This window comes from Phodopus roborovskii, unplaced genomic scaffold, assembly GCF_943737965.1.
Source record: "Phodopus roborovskii unplaced genomic scaffold, PHOROB, whole genome shotgun sequence".
NCBI classification, from domain to species: domain Eukaryota; kingdom Metazoa; phylum Chordata; class Mammalia; order Rodentia; family Cricetidae; genus Phodopus; species Phodopus roborovskii.
Window position 1 is genome coordinate 8,689,050 of NW_026126470.1, and position 20,926 is coordinate 8,709,975.

Consider the following 20,926-nt stretch of genomic DNA (forward strand, 5'->3'; position numbering starts at 1 on the left):
TTGAGGCAATATTTTTAAGTATTTGGGGTTATTTGTTCATAAGGAGGCAGTTCTAAGATAATTAATTTTGTTTATATATAGATAATACTTCTCTGGAAATTAAATCATATACATGATTTGTACTTAAAAACACAGCATTGAATTTCAAGAAATTGTTACACTTTAAAGATGAAATCAAATATCAGATTGGATTGCAAAATCACTTTTTAAAAGTTACATTTACATAACGGCAAAATATTAACTAGGCATGGAAAGACCTGTCCTCACCAAGTTACCTATATGAAGCTAATGATAGAGAAGCTAAACAAACGCATATCCATACACCATAGAATACACTACAAGAAGTTGGCTTTTGAGATTTCCCAGGGAGTGGGGAGTGCATTGTTATGAAAGTCCCAAAATGATGCTTCCTGGGATATCTTGTAAATATTTACTTCCTCTATTTATATTGAAGTATCTTAGCCCATGTTAAAAGTGAGAGGTAGAAGAATTATTGTAAGTATGCATGGCAGAGAAATTACCAGCTATATCCAATAACTATTGCATTCAATAGTAATCTTAATACATAAAAATGCTGATGATTTTAGTACCCATTTATAAATACTGTGCCGTTTAACTTTCTTTATTATCTTGCTGCTTTCAATCCACTGCCTTTGGAAGGGTATATAGAAGTACAAAGGGCATGTTTGGGTTGTGACAGGGAGACAAAGGTGAGTACAGAAGAGAGAGGATTTCCCCATTAAAATATAAGCGTCTTTAACTTCTAAATATCCCTATGTTCTTTGAATAAATTTATACTCCTAATCAAAGTACTTCAATCTATTATTTAAAGCACACATATTTCAAAGAAAGCTGAAGAATGTCAAATTTCTCTGCAGTAATGTTCAACTTTAAACCAAAAGAATTTCCTCTGTTACCTCAATAATTAAGTAAGAAAAAAAAATCTTGTTGTTGTTAGTGCTTTAATATTTTAGTGGTGAATTAGCAAACTCTTGGATCTTGTTTAAGAGTATTTTAAATCCCTTTGCATTAAATATCCAGCAATAGAATTAAAGATATTGCACTGAGTATATTTCAATATTGCCAATGTGTATTTCAAAACAAATTATATTATCTACACTAAGATTTCCTCTTTCCCAGAATTCAAAATGCATATTATAATTACATGGTTTTCCGACATCCATACACAGCTAGTACAAGATACTTACATGTACAGACACTGTAGTTACCTATATTTTGCATAGTTTTTAGTGTGTACTTGGTGCCACTTAACAAAAAGCATTACTCATCTGTAATTTTCTTTAGGGTTTTAACTTATTTCAGTTGTGATCACCGATGTATCATTTCATTTTCTGTATCCATCGCAGATTACCATTTGCTAAAGGAAATAAAATTGGACATTTTCCCAAATTGTTTCTGGAACTAAAATACCATGGAAAGGTTTAAGTACAGTATGAAGATCCTTGCTTTATTCCCACAACTGCAGAAGTGGGGAATTTTATATTTTCATATTAATTATACTTATGTCTAAGTGGTCGGGAAGGAAAAACATTTTCAATGTGCCCATTAGTAACACTTTGCAATAAGTGGCACTAAATCACACAATAACTGCTATATTACATGGAAGAAGCCATTACTGTCAAACAGCTGCTGTACGTGTGCCTATATGGAATCTCAATGCTGTTACAATCATGAATACATAACTACAAATGAACCTGCCTTTTTAATTGAATATTTGTACTTTTTCATACAAAAACAAACAACAACAACAACAAAAAAACCCAAACAAAATAAATGAGGTGTTAGCTTCTTTGCTATAATCAGGAAAGTTGTTTTTCTTTCTCTATTAGAGGATTTAATTGTAGTTTGTATGAAAGACTAAACATCTCTAATGAAATCATCCAGTTTCTAGATTAAATCACAATATCAGGTTCCTTAAATTGCTTCTTGTAATTTCTGGTAATAGAAAAGAAATTGGAATCTCTTTCTCTGTGTTTTTATTTTAAAACTCTCTTCTCTTAAATACTCTCTCTCTTATACTTTCTCTCTCTCTCTCTCCACACACACACACACACACACACACACACACGCAAACACATGCATGCACATACAAACAAACAAATGCAAACATACACACACACACACAAACACACACACAACCACACACACACACCAATATTCCAACGGAATATTTTGTCTTTTCTATTGCACTCAGACTTATCCTTTATTTCCCCTAATTTTGGGAACCATTCTCCTCAGAACATTCAAAAAGGAAAAGAAGACAAGAAGAATGCTGGGTAGGTATTTCTGATGGAGGACAAAAAAATGCACACTGTAAACATTTCTGGCAGAGAGGAACTTCTTTTTTAAACAAATGATGATCGTAGGCCCTGAGGAGTATGTGCACATACCCCTTCCTTGTGTCCCCTATCTACTGAACTTCTTTGGCAGAGAAAGAAAGTGGCTCCATGTGCATATGACTGTGTGTATTTCAGGCTTCTCAGTTGACATGAGTCCAATTTAGAAATGTTATCTCATTTTTTTTTATTTGCTGGAAAGGGGAATGACCAGAATTTTTGTAACTTATTTCCTTTAGTGATAATCAAATAACCTTTCAATACATTTTTTTCCCATGGCAGGAAATGATATTCAATCAAACTAGCTATGGTTAATGGAAAATCATTTGATTAGAGCCCACAAACTTTTATCTGCCAGTGGTTTTCTTTTAACAAGTTCTAAGGGGTTTATTTATTGGAAGGGTTAAAAGAGTCAAATGTTTTGAGAGTCAAACAATCTTGAATTTCTAATTTTGACGTGCTATAAATAATAATTGTGTTATTTAGGTAACAAATTTAGCAGTTGGAGCCCAGTAGGATATAGATGAAGAAGGATGTAAATACAGCATCGATGAAGAGTAGTAATTTTGCAAATGTATCCTGAAATTAGGCTTTAAATAGTAATTGATGATGCAGTTATACAACATACTTAGCAATAAGGACCTTTCCATTTTGTACTAACAGGATGAATTTTGCTGTATGGAGTCTTTCTAAAGATTATGCTTTGAAAGATATGAGCAGTTTATAGACCTATTCTAGTTTCAATGTGTCTAGAGGCACCTACCTGATTCTCTCAAACTACCATACTATATTAACATATTATTGCATTTTTCCACAGATGGTATGGAGTGAACTGTAAAAACAAGCATGCAATCACATCAATGCAGACTTATTTCCTTAAAATGTCATACTGTATATGATTTATTATGTTAACACTCAACCACATCATATTATTTATGTTCTGTATATTTTGAAAAAGTGCTGCTTGACTGACATCGTCCTTTTTCTTTTGTAAGAAATCAACAGGATAAATGCTACACAATTAAAAAAAACTTTAAAATTCTAACATTTTCCTTAAAAGTTTGATAGTTTCTGATAGATATTCTAATATACAGCACCCTTGTCTTCCATTTGATACTAACACAGGATGTTGTACTCAGTCATTCTTGCTCCCCCCAAATAAATTCCAAGGTATTGTTAAAACTCTAGGCCATCATGCTGTCAGACATCACATATACAGCTACCATATTGTAATATTGTTTTTTTTCTTAAAGGTGCAGTGCTTGCAAATGGGAAAATAAGTTTTAATCTAACTGGATTTCATTATTTAGCTGTGAATAAATTTAACGAAATGAATAAATGAAAACTAGTCTAGCAATATTATATCTCACCCAAAGAAATAAGACTTTATATTGACTGTGTCATATTTAAGATTACAGAATTTTGTAATAGTTCACTACACCAAAATTTCAAAATAATTCGGAGAAAGAGACTTTCACCTTGGAGTTAAGAGCATGGCAGGGGCTTTCTATCTCTCACTGTTCCATAAATTTGTACCTCACAGAATGCATAGACAGGAATTTAATATAAAGAATTAGTTCATTTACACAGAAAACATATCCTAAACACTTTCTTTTTGGCAAATCAACATACTTAAGCAGCCCTGAAACTGCCAAATTAAAATGTATAAGGTCTTTTTTTTTTTATCAAACTAAGAGGTTTTTTTTTTATTTTTATTTAGGTTATTATTCAACTGTGGTTGTGATTTAAAACCTGAGGCTGTGCACTGGTTGTTAGCTTAAAATTACCTTTCCTTGTAACATTGTGCTTCCATTGTATAACAAATAAAAATTAACAAGAACTAGAAAAATTTGTTGACAATGCTAAGACATACAGACAAAAATACTAATACATGTTATCTACTTATAATATCAGTTTAAGTAATATCTAAAGGGATATAATGGACGTTAGAAAATGTGTACTTATGACTGAATAACCTACAGCCAAAAACGTTAAATATGTATCAAATAATGTTTAATTGGATTTATTATATGCACTATATACAGATACTAAAATGTCTCAAAATTGTGCCCTACTTCAGTTTTGTTTACAGGTGAATCTTCATGGAGCAAATAAATTATAGAATCAAATAGAGAAATGAATGAAATCTTTATGATTCCCGAAGCAGTTAAATGTTTGTAATAATTTATTGGTAAATGAAGCTACAATAACCTAGTGGTAGGATCTATATAATAATATAAGGTGTCATGTCATGATTATAATCCATACACATGGTGCCTGTATCAAACACTAAATTTTAAAATAGCAACTTGATACAGTGTTACCAATATAATCTCAAACATTCCAGAAACTACACTACACTGTTTTCAGTTTGTGTTTTCTAGGGCATATGTTTCCACAACATGTTATCCTGGAAGATAGACAGGTAGAAAACATAGTTTGTAAACCTCTAATCTTTGATTAAACAGAAGCACATTAGGCCATTACCTAATCCTGTGACTTGTGAAAACTGTCCAATGGCAAACCAATAAAGTCTATGACTTAAAGGAAAACAAATGTAAGGGTGGGGCTCTGCATACATTTCATCAATGTATAAAAACAACTCAATATCATGACCCAGTGAGATGATTAACATTGTTAAGGCTGTATATTCAAGCACTGTATGTTAAAAGAGCAATGGTGTCAAATTTAGGCAAGAAGAAATGTCCTGCATTATGGATGGTACAGTAATTAAAGGGTGATGCTTTCAACCGCTGAGTGTTGGTATACACTGGCTACTGAGAGCAGTACAGCATGGGTGTTAATAAAAGTAGTAGAGGATGATTGGAATGGTTTCTGAAAGATGATTGCCAGTTTTCTCCAGCAGTCAGCCTGGTAGGTAAAACTCAGAGCATGTGGCCTGAATTTTAAATGAAATATTCTTTTTTCTCTTCAGCGTTGACTTGACTGCCTTCAGCATTGATAATGGCTGTGTCAGCATCTGGAGCATCTTCAGCGCCTTTAGCTTCATTTGTTAGATATGTTCCTGTAGAAATGGGAAGACAATGATGATAGTTCCCGTGGCATTATAAAATAACCAGCATTGAGGATGTATTTGCTTAGAAATAAAAAGCGACACAAGATTCCAACTTCTAAAATTCTATTTTTCCTCATTGTAAAGATATGTATTTCAAGTGAAACTGTGATACAATTATTTAAAGGAAAGAGTGAGAATGGAATGATTAATATGTAATTTTGACTTCTTTAAAGATTGATAAAACCATAAAGAAAATACAGCTAAAGCAATCAGTGCTCTTTATTAAGGTACATGCAATTAATTTTCATCCTAAATGTTTACCATTATTCTGCTGATTTAGTCAAAACTGAGTAATGAAAACAAACTAAAAATAAACACAAAACCCAACAGACAAAAAAATATCAAATAAATAAATAAAAAACAAATAAAACAGCTTAGAAAAATAACAAAATCTGTTTTGTGTTGTTCAAATGCTTCTGGGCATGAAAAAAATCATACTGAACTGTGTCAATTATTCTTAGATTGGACTATTGTAAATATATAATACAATTCATACCATTTTAAGTAAAATATTTTTATTAAAATATAACTTGTTGACTATTAGGCTAAATGTTTATCAATAATGTATAAACAAAACTTTAAACCAAATACTTAAGAGTTGAATTTTGGCTTCAAAATTATATGACTTTCCTTCTATTTTTGTTCCAATTCATTTCTTGATTTTTACTCACAATTAGACAGGTGTAGTAAAATCACATTTAGACAATGGCCAAAGTTCCCAGATTGAGCCAGCGGTTCAGGTGGCAGAACATAAATTACACACTTTTCTCTCTCACTAATTTCTGACTATAAATGTCTGGTAGGTGGCACATGGTGTCTGTTTATACAAATGTGGAAATTCATTTTCTGCTGTTAAAGGTAGCACAGCATTTACTAATAATACAGTTAATGTTAACAAAATTAATGTTAAGTCATTTGAGATAACAATTATCATTGCTTCCCTGCAACAACTTAAGGTTTTGGTCTCTAAATCTCTCTGTCTTTCTATATTTCTGTATCCACTCCCTGGAAAAACATATGTGCCTATAAGATTTCAGAATGAAATTAGTGTTTCCAATGTTTTTTTTTTTAAATCAAAACTAAGAGAGCTTTCTTTAACAATTACTCACCTTTATGTCTTGCCAGATATCGGCCAAGCAGAAATATGGAGCACAGCGTGACAAATACAACTACAGCCACTATTCCTCCTATGAGTGCATGATCAGGGCCATTCTGGCCAGCCAGAGAATTGGGATCTACAAGAGAGCAAGGAACACTCTTTAATCATTCTGTTACTTTCTCCTTATATACAGATCTGTAACTAGAATGAGTCATTTTGAAATAAAATATTTATATAAAAATGAAATTGCATTAATTATAGTATTTCAATCACTCATTCAACAAATACTTATTGTTTGGCTATAGCACATGATACCCCTGGGGAGATAAGACTTCACAAAATAATATTTTTTACCATTGAGCTTATATTTTAAGGAAAAGACAGCATGAATCAAAAGAAGCATATGAAGCTCTTCATTAGATATTTTTACTTGATATTCACATTTGAAAGTAAATATTTGTATACACACAAACATTTGTGTATGTGTGTGTGTGTGTTTGTATGTGTGTCCATAAATGTGTAGATGTGGAAAATCCAAATGTGATTTGGATTTTAATATAAGATTATGGTAATATAAAATTTCAGGTTTAATATTTGATATTTATCACTATAAAAGCAATATTTAAAGCTCTAAAGATTGATACCTTCTCTGAAGAAGTCTTAAAATAAATCTGACAATAATAATTTAGGGAACTCAATTTTCAAAATCTAGACAGTCATAACAAATAATTTCATCAGAGGTACTGAGGAGGAGAGAAAAGAGTGATTTGGCAGAAGACAATGTACGTTTGATGAAAGAGAGTAATATACTTTGGTGACAGGGTTACACTCCTGTGAAATGTTGACAGAAGGTGAGAGATGAATAAACACCATTGAGAATTAAATGTTTATTGGATTTGTGGTTTTCCAAAAAGTGATTAGAAAAAAAAAGGATCAAGAACCTTTTACATTCTGCTGTTAATAAGGTTTTATTGGAAAACATAAAAACATCAAAAGAATTCTAGATATGTGGACACTCACATATTTGAAAATTATCAGTTATGTAATCCACATGACAAGGAACAAAACTCAATGTGACTTTGAGTAAGAAAATGCATTAATTCTCAGGTCAATGGCAAAGGTGAACAAAGCATTTGATCATCCTTTCCAGACTGTCTTCTTGCAATCTCATGTGATTTCTTATACTTTAGAGGCAGGATCCAGAGGAAGGAGAAAGGCAGCAAATCAGTTATGGCTGGCACTAATGCTTTAAAAAAACACACATACACACTCTAAGAGTGGCTGTAGAAATGTGTGTCTGACAAATAGATTTAGGAGTATGATATTTAATGGAACCAGTGTCCTGTGAAAGAATCATAACCAGACAAAACTAACAACCTGTGTTTAAAACTTCGAACAACATACAGACCCCTAAACTCAGGGCAAAGAAGAAGAAATGGAATATAAAAGCTGTGTCACTCCAATGGAGGTCATATTTCCCAGTACCACCACAAATGCCATCATGGAATAGAACCTTACAGGGTGAAAGCAAAGAGGAAACAATATTGTCAAAGCTGAAGGATGTTTGCATCCAAGTCTGGCATGATTTCCCAAGTAGTTTCCATTTACCATTTAATTTTAAGTTGGGGTAGTGATAATTGAGTGGATACCATGCCTGTACATGGAGAGCTAAATTGTCTTCATGCACTCTTGTGCATGGAGTGTAAGAGTATTCATGCATAGCTTGTCTTTTTCATGCCACTCTGCTGCTGCTGGATCATGTACCCAACATGACAAAACTGTGAACACCTAAATATCTTAGATGAGTCTTAGCTGAAAACATTGACTTTATGGGATTTTATGCTGTCTTTGTGAACAGGTAGCATATTTTTTGGTAAGGAAACAAAAGTTAGCACTATATTGGTAATCGGAAGGCAACACTCAGGCAGAGATTTCTGACAACACATATTTCCTTTGTTTTTAATGCAAAAAACAAACCAAAACAAAACAAAAAACATAAAACAAACACAAAAACAAACAAAAAATACTGCATGCCTTGAAGTACTTGAGAGGATATACATTCAAGCCAAAATAGCTCAGCTTTTTAAGACAAGAAAAACAACAGGTAATTTTGCTATATCAGCTACCTTTAGCATTTGATATGGATTTGAATATCTGTATATTTATTGCAAAGTTCATTGACCTCAAAAGAAAAGGAAAAACAAGAGAGCACAAACATACTTTCTCTCTTGTCTTCTCTTATATCAAAGTTCACAAAGTTGTATTCTCTGTTTCACAGTTAGAACTTTTTAACTTGAAGATGTCTCATTGGATTCCTTTTTTTTATGTTTTCTTTCTTAAGTTTTTCCTTTATGTTATGAATTGCTTTTTCTCACTTTATTGTATGGTCTTGCACTTTATCTTGCATCCTTGAGTTACCTAACAATCAGTGTTTGAAATGTCGTTAATTACCTTAAGTTTTTTTTTTTTTTTTTTACACCTTACTGTCTTTTCCTTGGAAGTCTGTATCCTCCTTCATTTCTCATGTTTCTTACTGTTATGATGGAAGCTCCACCCCAGTCCCTGGATCCATATAACCAAAGTATCTGGAATGTTATGGTGGAGGTTCCACCCTAGACCCCTCCTATCTCTCTCCAAACCAAGAGATGCTCAAGACCACTCTCACAGGGTATTTAACCTGCGCCCCGGGCCAGAAACCAGACTTGTTTTTTTTTTTTTTTTTTTTTTTTCTGCCTTCCTTTCCCCTCTCCTCTCTGGGAGACAGGAGCTTTGTATGCATTAAATGTGGGCTTTTTCTAATTCGGTTTGATTTGGTCTGATTTGGATTGCTGCATTGGCAGAGCTGGTTATCAGGTGTAGAAACTTTTCACTTCCATCACTTTGTAGACATTTACATAGGTTACATTAGTGGGTGATTCATCCTATTCTCAGTGGAGAATATTGACTTTTTCATTTAGATGAGCTGTAAGGTAGCATTGGGGCAGCTGCTTGGCTGTGATGAGCTCAAAAGTGAACTCTTGAAGACACTACTGTCATAGCAGGCAACACTGGCAGGGCCTTTCACATTCAGAGGTTCTGTTTTGAAAGCTCATGTTACCACCCAAGAGAAGCTAGGAAACACGAAGGACTCTAAGAGAGACTGACATGGACACGACTCCCCCAGCAAGGGAAAAGATCTGAATAAATTGGGAGCATGGTGGAAGGCAGAAAGGAGGCAGGAGAGAGAGAAAGGGAGAAGGGGGAGTGGAGCCTGGGAGGAGAACATGAGGGATCAGGAAGGTTGAGTTGGGAGAAGGACAGAGAGGGAGCAAGATACCTGGATAGAGGGAACCATTATGGGCTTAAGGAGAAAATTGGCACTAGGGAAGTTACCAGGAATCCACAAGGATGACCCCAAAGAAGAATCTAAGCAATAATGGAGAGGCTACCTTAAATGTCCTTCTCCTAATTGAGATTGATCACTACCTTAAATGCCATTCTAGAGTCTTCGTCCAGTAGCTGATGGACACAGAAGCAGAGATTCACAGCTAAGCACTGAACCAAACTCCTGGAATCCAGTTGTAGAGGGGAGTGATGAACAAAGGGGTAAAGATCATGCCAGAGAAACCCACAGAAACACCTGATCTGAGCAGGTGAGAGGTCATGGAACACAATTTGACAGCTGGGGAAAGAGCATAAAGCCAAACCAGGCCCCTGAATGTGGGTGTCAGTTGGAGGGCTTGAGCAGTCTATGGGATCTCTGACAGAGAAATGAGTATTTATCCCTTGTGCATAAATGGGCTTTGGGAGAACGCTCCCTATGGATGGATACTTTCTCAGTCTTGATACACAGGAAAGGGTCTATGTCCTGCCCCAAATGATTTGACAGACTTTGATGATTCCCCATCAAGGCCTCACCCTCTTTGAAGAGTGGATGGGAAGATGGGATGTGGAGATAGCACAGGGAATAGAAGGACAGGAGGGAGAGAGAACTGGGATTGGTATGTAAAATAAGATTAGTTTTAAATTGAAATAAAAAATAATTTAAAAATAAATGGTATTGTACTTTATAAATAATTTGCTTTCAGTTGTCTTTCTTTTTTTAAAAAAAATTAAATTTGCAACAAGCTTCCCTTACCCTCCCCTCCCCACCTGTTCCCCACCCCATACCCTTTCTGCTCCCCAGGGGTGGTGAGGCCTTCCATGGGGTGTCTTCAAAGTCTGTCATATCATTTGCAACAGGGCCTAGGCCCTCCCCCATGAGTCTAGGCTGAAAGAATGTCCTTCTATGTGGAACAGACTCCCAAAGTCCATTGGTATATTAGGGATAATCCACTACCAGAGATCCCATAGATTGCAGTTTTTTCAAATTATATGTAATAAAGTCTAATTTTTGCATCAACACAAGTCTTATGGGTAACCATGTGAAATAATATGCATAACAGAATTTAGCCTTATCAGTCTGTATTGTCACTTAAAAAAATTAGCAGAAACCACATGTATAATATATTTCATGTAATCTTTACTAACATTAAAAGCTTTTGTAACCAGCCCCCATACCTTAGTAGATGAAAAAGATGCTAACACACCTGATACCATGTGAGAGGTGACATTTTTAGAACCTAGCACATAGGCCCCAATACTTGCCAAAATGGGAACAAATACCTAATCCTGCAAAGACCTAGTCCATATTTTCAGGATCTAGGAAAGTCCATATATGAACTACCCTTGCTTTTTGGCTTCTGTAATTTTGTATTTCCTTAATCTTTTCTGGTAACTGAAGTATCTCGACCAGGAAGTATGTTTTGTGAATTAAGGGTACAGAATAGTGAGGCAAAATGATTTGGGCAAGGTCCCTGTGTAGCTTACCAGCCCACAAATGAACACTTTCTTTTGGCTTTATATGTATGTGTATTTTCTGAAGAAGTCAACTTATAGTATTCTGTGGCTCCAGCAAGACTCCCAGAGATACCGAGGACAAGAACAACAAATACCCCAGGCCAATAACTTAAAGATTGGATATTTCCTGGAGAATATGTACTCTGAGATGCTGCAGGGCCCTAGGCACTTCTCCTGCTTTTGCTTCTGTTAACTCAGAGGATCCCTGACACCTACACCCAAAATAGGCAACTACAGAAAGTCTTCTGGATCTGTGCCCTCTGGAAGTGAGTTTGCTTACAGTTCCTTCTGCATAGGACACTTACAAAAGATGAACATAACCCAAATTCTAGTGTTTTGAGTCCATGTGAAATGTCACCAGACCCCCTATTGTAAGTCTGTACAGTGGGCCATCTGTTTGTCTTTACTATGTGTTATTCTGTATCTCTCTGTGTTTCTGTCAGTTCTTTTGCTCAGAAAAAAAAAATATCTGAAATTCTGAAATGGAAGGAACTAGTCCTAACCACCCTGCACTTTGTAGAGGCCCTCCTAAGGGGAACCCAAGGAGGTGGATAGCTAATATGCACATAACACATTATCAGACACTTCCGGACCAGCCCTGAATCTGATTCTGTAAAACTTTAGCCATTAACTTAGCTATCCTGGTGCTCGATTATACCCAGTACAGCCTCTCCACTATTGCCTGAGAGTATCCTAACAGATGTCCCTTTACAAGAAGTAGAGGAGGTACTGTACCCTGATGGTATCACTTTTTTTCAAGATAGAATCAGTTATGCCAGAGCCACAGTGGTCACCTTGGACAGGACAGTGTGGATTCAGTCCCTCAGCAAGGGACTTCAGCACAAAATGTTAAGCTTCTGGCATCAACCCTGTCATGTCACTTTGCTAAGGGAGAAGTCATCACCACGTACATGGAGAGTCTGTGTGCATTTTCTCTGAACAGTCTTATGTGCATAAAGAGGAGACTTCCCACCTCAGCATGAAAGAAACTCAAAAAGAAATCCTTGTTCTTCTAGAGGTCATATGGCTACCAAGAGAGGTATGCATTGTCCACTGCAAAAGGACATCAAAATGGAAATCCCTAGAGGCACAAGGGAAGCAGGCAGCAGACTTGGCCATCTAGAAGGTTGTCCTAGAAGTAGTGGGGCCTCTCCAGGTCTTGATTACCTTGCCTGAACCAGTACACAACTTATAGAGACAAATGGGTGGTGATTCTTACCAGAGGAGAGACTCCTACTTCCTGATTGTGGGGAAAGACAGGTATAAATCAAACTCTACTAGGCCACCCATCTGGGGGCAAGTGAAACTGCTGAGTTACTCAGGTCCAGATGGTACATCCCTCTCTAGATAATCTTGTCAAATTCATTATGTCTGTAGAAATGCCGCTTGTGTATAAATGAACCCTAAAGAAGGAAGAAAGCCAAGATATTTGTGCCCAAAGAATCACTCCCAGAAACTACTGGGAAGTAGACTTTAGAGAAATCTAACTCACAGTTGTTGTGAGTTTTCATAGACACCATCTCTGGATACATGGAAATCTATCTCAATCAAACTGAGACAGCCCCAGGAGTCACCAAGATATTGCTCCAAGAGTTAATTCTTAGATTTGCATTGCCCTTGTTCCTGGGGTCAACAATGGCACCTTCCATGAAATTTCTTGAAAATACTACTGGGAGATGATTCACTTGCTCCTGGGGAGGAGCATGCCCCATAGACCATTTGTATACCAGTGAAGAAAATGAGATCTGTCTATTCAGTACTATTCTTGCCTGGCTGATAACCCTGAGCCGCCAAAGCCCAGGGGCTATCATTGTGCTCAGTTGTAAACCCAGTCCTCATGGCACACACTGATTTCTTCAAAGCCCCGGGAAGGAAACCATTGACACTTACCTGTGTTCCTGGGCAATGCAATTCCATATCCACAAAGGTTAGGGTCTACCAAGAAGCTAAAGATCATTATTGTAAAACTGGTAGAACCTAGGAAGGAGTCAGGCTATACATTAATGGCCCAAATGAGCCCATCTAGGCACTTCAGGAGTACGAAGCCCCTAAAGTAACAAGCCTCAAAACTCCAATTTTCCCAGGAATTCCTTTGGTAAATATGGGGCTAAAGATCCAGGAGGCATCAGAAACCAGGTCCTCAATGTTTATGATGCTAGAAAGAATTTATCAGTTCTTTAACCAATGCCGAACTGGACATAGGTAAGGATTGTTGCCTATGCCATGACACAAGCCAGGGAATATGTTGGGATCAGAACTAATCAAACAGTAAAGTCCACTTCCAACTCTAACAGCTGCAAATGAACCCACCTAAGCTCACGTCGGGGGATATCCAAGGAAAGTGTGTCTGCTTGCTGTCAGCAAGATACCCAGTAGATAATTCCCCCATTCACAAAGCAGGTTAATTCCAGGAATGGCAGTTAAGTGTATTTACAGAGTCCAGAGACTACCTGCCTTGCTTTCATTAATAGCCTAATCAAGTGTGCATCTTCTCAATGTTTGCACCAGAAGAGAAGCCACTCCTTTGCACCCTCGTTATGTTACATTGCATGGATTCACCTATAATGGAGAAGAGGGCAAGGCCCACATAAATATTGATTTCTGGGTTTCCCTCTACACATGGAGCCATTTCATTTTCGCTGGCTACACTGTGGTTGGAACACCAACCCTAGTTATGGGAAATAAAATTCTGCTACCCATCGTGAACCCTTATTAGACTCCTTTCCCGTGGTTATTTTTCAGATCTCCTCTTTGTGAGACAACAGGAGTCTCTGTATGGATTTTGGAGAAACTGGTTGCTTCTATGCCCACCAGTCAAGGATAATTTGAGAAAGTTTAGCCATGGTTGAAATAACCTCCAGGAAAGACAAAAGAGATGTCAAAAATGCAACAATCTTTGTTTTTCTTGTACCAATCTCTACACAGTGACATGAATCAAATGGATCAGCTACAGTCAAAATGAAAATTAAATTGTCAGGTGTTGATTCTGGGCTCATAAAAATTAACAATGTATTTATTGTCATTATTGTCTGTAAGCTGATTGACTCATGAGCTATGGGGACTTTCTTATTCTAACCTGCAATAGTCATTTGGGGGTTGCAATTATGTTTAGATTTTCATGAGGGCTAAGAATGTGAACCCAGATCTTTAGTATTGTACATCAGGCCTTTATTTATTCAAGTAAGTCCCCACACCAATATACATTTATTTAAAAAATATATTCTATATTTCTTTTCCTAGATGCTAGGATTAATTCACAATACTTGTATATTTGCATTTCATTCTTGACCTATCAGACTTCAGATTTATCCCACTTCTTTGGTAATTTGTGGTCATTAAGAGAATAAAATTAAAGTACTTACTATTTATTTTGTGTGTTGGACATATGGATATGAGTTTATTTTTGTGTGTATAAATGCACATGTTTGTGTATAGAAGTGCACATGTGTGTATACCGACTGACAGAGAAGCCAGAAGTTAACATTGTACATAGATCCTTCATTTCTTTCCTCTCTGTGTTTTGAGACAGGGTATTCCACTGTAACCTGGGACTTGGAGATTAATAGGGTTTTTGATCAGTGAGCTGTGATCTTTCTGTCTCCACCTCCTACTTTCTGGGATTAAGCAAAGCATGCACCACCACAAGTATCTTCCTTCCAGGAGTTACAATAATTTAAATCACATATGCCATCATATTTGCCTGACAGGTACCACACTAGCTTATCTGTCTCTCAGCCATTACTATTATAAAGTTTTACAAAGTTAACTTAAGTTTACAATGTTCATCATTGTGCTTATGTTATCACATGTTTCTTGTCAATTATGAGTACCTTATAACTTTTGAGAAAAATCTTACTTAGCACTAATAATTATTTTACCTTAATCATCTTTATGAATTTGGCAAAACATTATAGATTTCCTCCTAATGAATAAAATGAAGACAGATATAGCTTGATGCTTTCAATATTTTAATGATAGTTTAGATACAGAGCTTCTTTACATCTCTAATGGTAAAAATGTCTGTATTAACAATTGACATTCACTATGTATTGTTGGCTATGCTTTTTATTTCACTATCATCTGTCATAACTAAAAGCCTCTCCTTAATTTCTATTCTTAGTAACTAAAATAAGTGATGGAGGATCAGATAAGTACCATCTGAACAATGCAGGGATAATGCATAATTTAAGTGGCTAAATCTTAGCAAGAACTTCTTATATATAGCCTTCCATTCATCTCCTACTGTCAGAGAAATAAAAGATGAAGTGTGGCCTTCAGAAGTTTTTTTACACATAGCTAAATTTGCATTATTATTCAAATAAATGCATCACCTATCTTTAAAGATTATTTATTCTCAAGTGTTTGCTCTTGACTTTCTGCAGTTACTTTGTGAGCATGAGAAGAAGTAAACTTTGCAATGTAGTATTATCATTCTTTTCTACCTGGCAGGGTATCGATGACAGGAAAGTGGAAGCAATCAATTTAAACTCTTTTCAGCTGAACATCTTTTAGTTAAAGGGTTTTAGTTTTGGACATTTAAGAAAATATTCAAAAGAAAAACTTATGTCAAATGATATTTAGGATTAGTAATTCATTATATTTAAAATGTCCAAGATAACATTACACTATAAATTTATTTGAAATTACAGTATTGATAAGTCATAGACTATGAAACCCTGTTTTCAAAATCATGGCTGAACATGATGTCTTAAGTTTCACCCATATTTAAAGCAAATATAAATAATATTTTAAAACATAAGTGTCTAAATCCACCACATGCATAAAATCATGTAGATGAAATTAAAATTGAAATGGCAGAGTTGTCTAAGGCACCTTTAAAGCATTAGGTCAAGAGGATGTGGGATGCCAGGCTTCTTGCTTCTCTATATCCTCTCAGATCCAGTGAGCTACTTTCTGTGCTTATGTACTGAGAGCCAGTCTTTCATTAAGGTGGATCATATCATCATGAGATCAGCATAGATGATCCTCTTTCCCCATACTAGCAAATTTTGATTCTCTTTTCCTCCTGGCCCTTTCTGAGAACTGATCTTTCTCAGTTCTTATAGGAACTGGTCTCTTCCCATAAATACAGGATACTTGCTGCCTTACCTGTGTCAGTATAAATTCTTGACAAACAACAGATTATATAATTATTCCATCTACTGTGGTTTTCAAAACTTGTTTGAAATCTCTATGGTCTTGGAGCCTGTATTCACAATCATGTTAGCCATAATTTCTGTGTTGAAATTCTATATAGTGTAAGTGATTTCTCTTTGTTTATAATTATTTTCATCTGAGTTTCTCTTTACAGACAGGAAAATATTAATAGTAAATAATTTAGCCATAAATTGTTACAATTACTTTACAAAAGGAATTTAATTATATTTTAAATATTTTCAATCTGAAAAAATACTGAGAACTAAAATTTTATGTCCTTATAGAAAATGATTTAAAATTAGGCTACATTATTACTTGCATAAAAAAATAAAGCATTTAAGTTTACAATAAGTAACTTTTAAGGGCAAATTTTTGATTAGTAGAAGCTTAGTAAGTTTTTAAAATGGATGATACTGCTAACCAAAGGAAAGAAATAGAAATTAGTTATTCTAATTATTAAACAACTTACAATTTTCTGCATGTCTTTATACAAGTTTCTAATAATTGCTTGAGAATTTCACACAAAAAATTGTTACCATATTCATCCTTTGTATCTCTTCCTATGTCTTCCAAGATCTGGCTCCCTGTCTTCCCCCAAAGCCAGGTCTTCTTTTTAATTTTTAACAACATACAGTGTTCAATTCCTGGTGACATTATATTCTTACACCTGCAGGTAATATCTGGAGTGTGGTCAACCTACCAGAGGCCATACTCTTAAGAAAGCCCATTTGTCTTTACCCCAGAGTCATCAAATGTCTCGGATTCCACAGTTAGGAGAAGAGACTTTTGAAGAATTCCTGTCTATATTATAGTGTCGCATGATTTGATATTGTATGGTTCTTATGCAAGCAACCCCAGATTCTATGATTTCATGAGTGTCGTGGTCCTATCGTGTCCAGATTCACTATTTCACTGTGGTATCCAAGAATGTTATCCATTACAGTCTTTTGCCACTTCTTTGGTAATGGTTCCAAAGCTGTGGGAGTTAAGTGATGTGGATGTCCCATTTAGTTCAGCATTTCAGGAATAATGATTTCTGTATTTTGATAAACTGTGATGATATTTTTCTGCTTTAGCCAGATTTTTAAACCTACCCTTCAATTATGAATAATTGTAATCATATAAGATTAACAAAGATAGATGCATGAATCCTCATGAAACACTAAAAAAAATCTCAAAAATAAACATAAGCTTATGTTAGAATGATTTTACAAAAATAATGGAATAAGATGCTGAGAAGAAGATTGATAATTTTTCTTTTTCTTTCTTTCTTTTTTTTTTTTTTTTTTTTTTTTTTTTTGTCTTAAAGAGTCACTTAGCACTTTTGACTTACTGTGGATGGCAATTGAGAACCATGGTAAGTAGCTAAGGAGTTGAAAGATGAGAAAGTATTAATAATGGAAGATTGAGAGGCTGTTGAAAATGACTGGAAGGAAATGGATTAAGGAGGACTAAACAAGAAGCTATTTTGTCAAGCTTTACATCTTCCAGGCCTTAGGCTATAAATGTGGGTTGAAGGGGGATATCCTTCTGTATATATGTTTGTCTTATTGGTTGATGTAGCCATGTAGGAAGTATAGGTAGAGCTACCAGAGGAGGAGAATCCTGGGCAGAAGACACAGAGAGAAGCCATGAGAGAGATACCATGTAAACATTGAATGAGTAACATGCTGGGACCTTCTCTGCTAAGATAAGACCACATGGAAATACTTAGATTAATAGAATTGAGTTAATAATTAAGACAGAGCTATCCAATAAAATGCTTAAGCCACAAGTCAAACAGTTTATAAATAATATAAGTGTGAGTGTGTTTATTTGGGGCCGCAGAGTGGTGGGATCAGGCAGAACAGCGACTTCCATCAATAGTAGATTTTGTTCAATGTACAAGATGTTGACTCAGATACTCATAGTAATTCTGGATACAAAGCTGAATAAACTATGGAACAGGGTTGGGAAATAATGTTTGGAAAGTAACTTACAAGTGATTATCAATTTGAGTTCCTCAGACATCTCAGATTCAACTCACTCTGAGGACAAGACCTGGAGTGGTCCTGTGTGACCCCTGCTAGAGCTGCTTCACCTCCTGTCTCTTTCCATATGCAAATTCTAGACCTCAGTGATTTCTTCCACTATGTCAGTTTTAATGAATTTATTTAGTTCAAGAGCTACTCCCCAGGGATTAATTCCCATACTTAAGCATGAGGACACCACCCTTAAAGGTATACATTTTATGAATACAAAGGTTGTACTATGCATATTTAATACAAGCTTCACTCTTACCCACTTCCAATAACCAAGTAAATTAAGTAAATGGGGGAATAGTGTTAATTTATTATACTCAATTCCAATTGGAGTAGTATGTACCAGTGTGCTATATTGAACATTGGAGTATTGCCCTTTCCTCATATTAAATCATAGTAAAATTGTTTCTATTTGAACTGGTCCAGAAATTACTGTGAAGTAAACATGACTCATCTGACTTTTCATTTAATTACTGTTCATGATAGTTTGGTTTTATTATTAAATTTGCATTTTTCTATGAACTTACAAGCCTATGTTCTCCTCTCTAAAAAGAATAATGCTTCACAAAGAGACTCATTATGTTACAAATAAGGCATAATTACATTTCTATGGATAAAATACATTGTTACTTGGCACTGTATGGTATTTGTAAAGTATCTAAACAGAACTATATGAAACTTTTGCCAAAGGGCCACTTATTATCTTCTAATTTAATGTACAATTGTGCTTTCTGACAAAGACTTTGAGATCAACTTCTAATGAATAATACATAAAATAAATAATTTTTATGAACCTGTTTTACGCTTATTTTCAGATACAGTGTATTTAAGAGGCAGGTATGGTGTCATACGATTATAATTCTAGTAGCTACAACCTGGAGCATAAGGTTTATCTGGGCTACAAAAGCAAGAGCCTGTTGAAATTTTAAAAAACAGAGAGAGAATGACATCATGTGGCAGAGTTCAAGCAGAGGGTTTTTCTTTTTTTCCTTTTTCTTTCTTTCTTTTTTGTAATTAGGGGGAAAGGATCCTCAAGAGAGGAACGGGGACAGGGAGGACAGGCCTCTGGTGACAGAAGCAAGCAAAAATGGCAAGAGAAGCAGAGAGATAGAGAGGGGTGGGGGATAAGCAAACAGAGAGAGGGTGAAGGAGAGAGGGTGAAGAGAGAGAGAGAGAGAGAGAGAGAGAGAGAGAGAGAGAGAGAGAGAGAGAGATGGGAGGTGGGCAGGGCCATTTTAAAAGGGAACATAGTGAATAGGCACAGGAAGTGCTCTTACTTCTGACAGGATATGCAGCTGAGGGCATATCCTGTCAGAACTCCAAAGGCAGGCAGCACAAATACGTAAATACTAACACCTGTCTCAAAAATAAAACAAAGCTATATATTATTTTAAATTTATGACTCCTATATTAAGACTATGTCATGCAACAGATTTTCAGTATTACACATAATAAATCTTAGGAACAGAAACACCAGTCTTCACTTTCAAGAGGCTATTATTAGAAGTTTATTTCCACATAAAGCTAATCTAAGTCAAATGAGCAGTGTTAGTATTCCATAACTGTTGGAAAAATAGCTGAGACAATTCGTTTATGAGGACAAAAGGTTAATTTTAGAGCATGGCTTTAAAGTCCAGTCCAAGATGGAACAGAATCATCGCTCTGTGCTGTGGTGCCAGATGGCGATGGCTGAATACATGGGTGGCAAAAGAGCTCTTCACTTAAGGAAGTTTCCCAATGGAAATGGTCCAGCACTGCTGGGGAGTGTCTCCCTAAACACCAGTTCTATATAACAGCCATTTTGAGGTAGACAGCGCTCAAATGTTTGCATATCTATGCCTTTCTCTCTGTTGGACTTTCTATCCATACAGATTTTTTTAGTTACTATAGATTTTCTGTTAAAATAATAATTATTTTATTGACTTTTAGAGTGTCATACTGATTAACTTATATATGATGCAGTTTTTTAATTTAATGAAATGCAGAAATGATATTACGATCTGTAATAATTTCATATGCTTAGGTATCCATTCCCACTTCTAAGAATGGCACTTTCTTAACATTTTCTCTATGAGTTATTATCTTAATGATAAAACAATTGACTTGATTAACTCTCACTTATAAGGATCCAGTAATATTCTGAGCATGAATAAATTATAGACTCTATTTGTCCATGATCATAAAAATTTAAATGAGACATGTCTCATCATCTAATATTTGTATCTTTAGAAAATGAATGCTTCAGCACCATTTCCTTCATTTTGTTGGTCTTTGTCTCTGGTGAACTCTAGTTAGTGTTTCCTTCTTTTTCTCTCTCTCTCTCTTTGCTTTTCTTCTT

The 20,926-nt window shown here is 35.4% G+C and overlaps 1 protein-coding gene across 3 annotated transcripts in view; it reads right to left on the bottom strand.

Moving 5' to 3' along the window:
* Window positions 1-4,524: 4,524 nt before the first annotated feature.
* Window positions 4,525-20,926, bottom strand: part of Cadm2 (cell adhesion molecule 2) — an 863,789-nt gene continuing 847,387 nt past the window's right edge. For all 3 annotated transcript variants that reach the window (XM_051191742.1, XM_051191739.1, XM_051191743.1), the window contains 2 exons: window positions 6,543-6,668; window positions 4,525-5,382 (listed from right to left, as the gene is read on the bottom strand). In XM_051191742.1, the coding sequence (XP_051047699.1) occupies window positions 5,264-5,382; window positions 6,543-6,668 (245 nt within the window). In that variant the 3' untranslated portion in view covers window positions 4,525-5,263. The remainder of the gene's footprint in view (window positions 5,383-6,542; window positions 6,669-20,926) is intronic.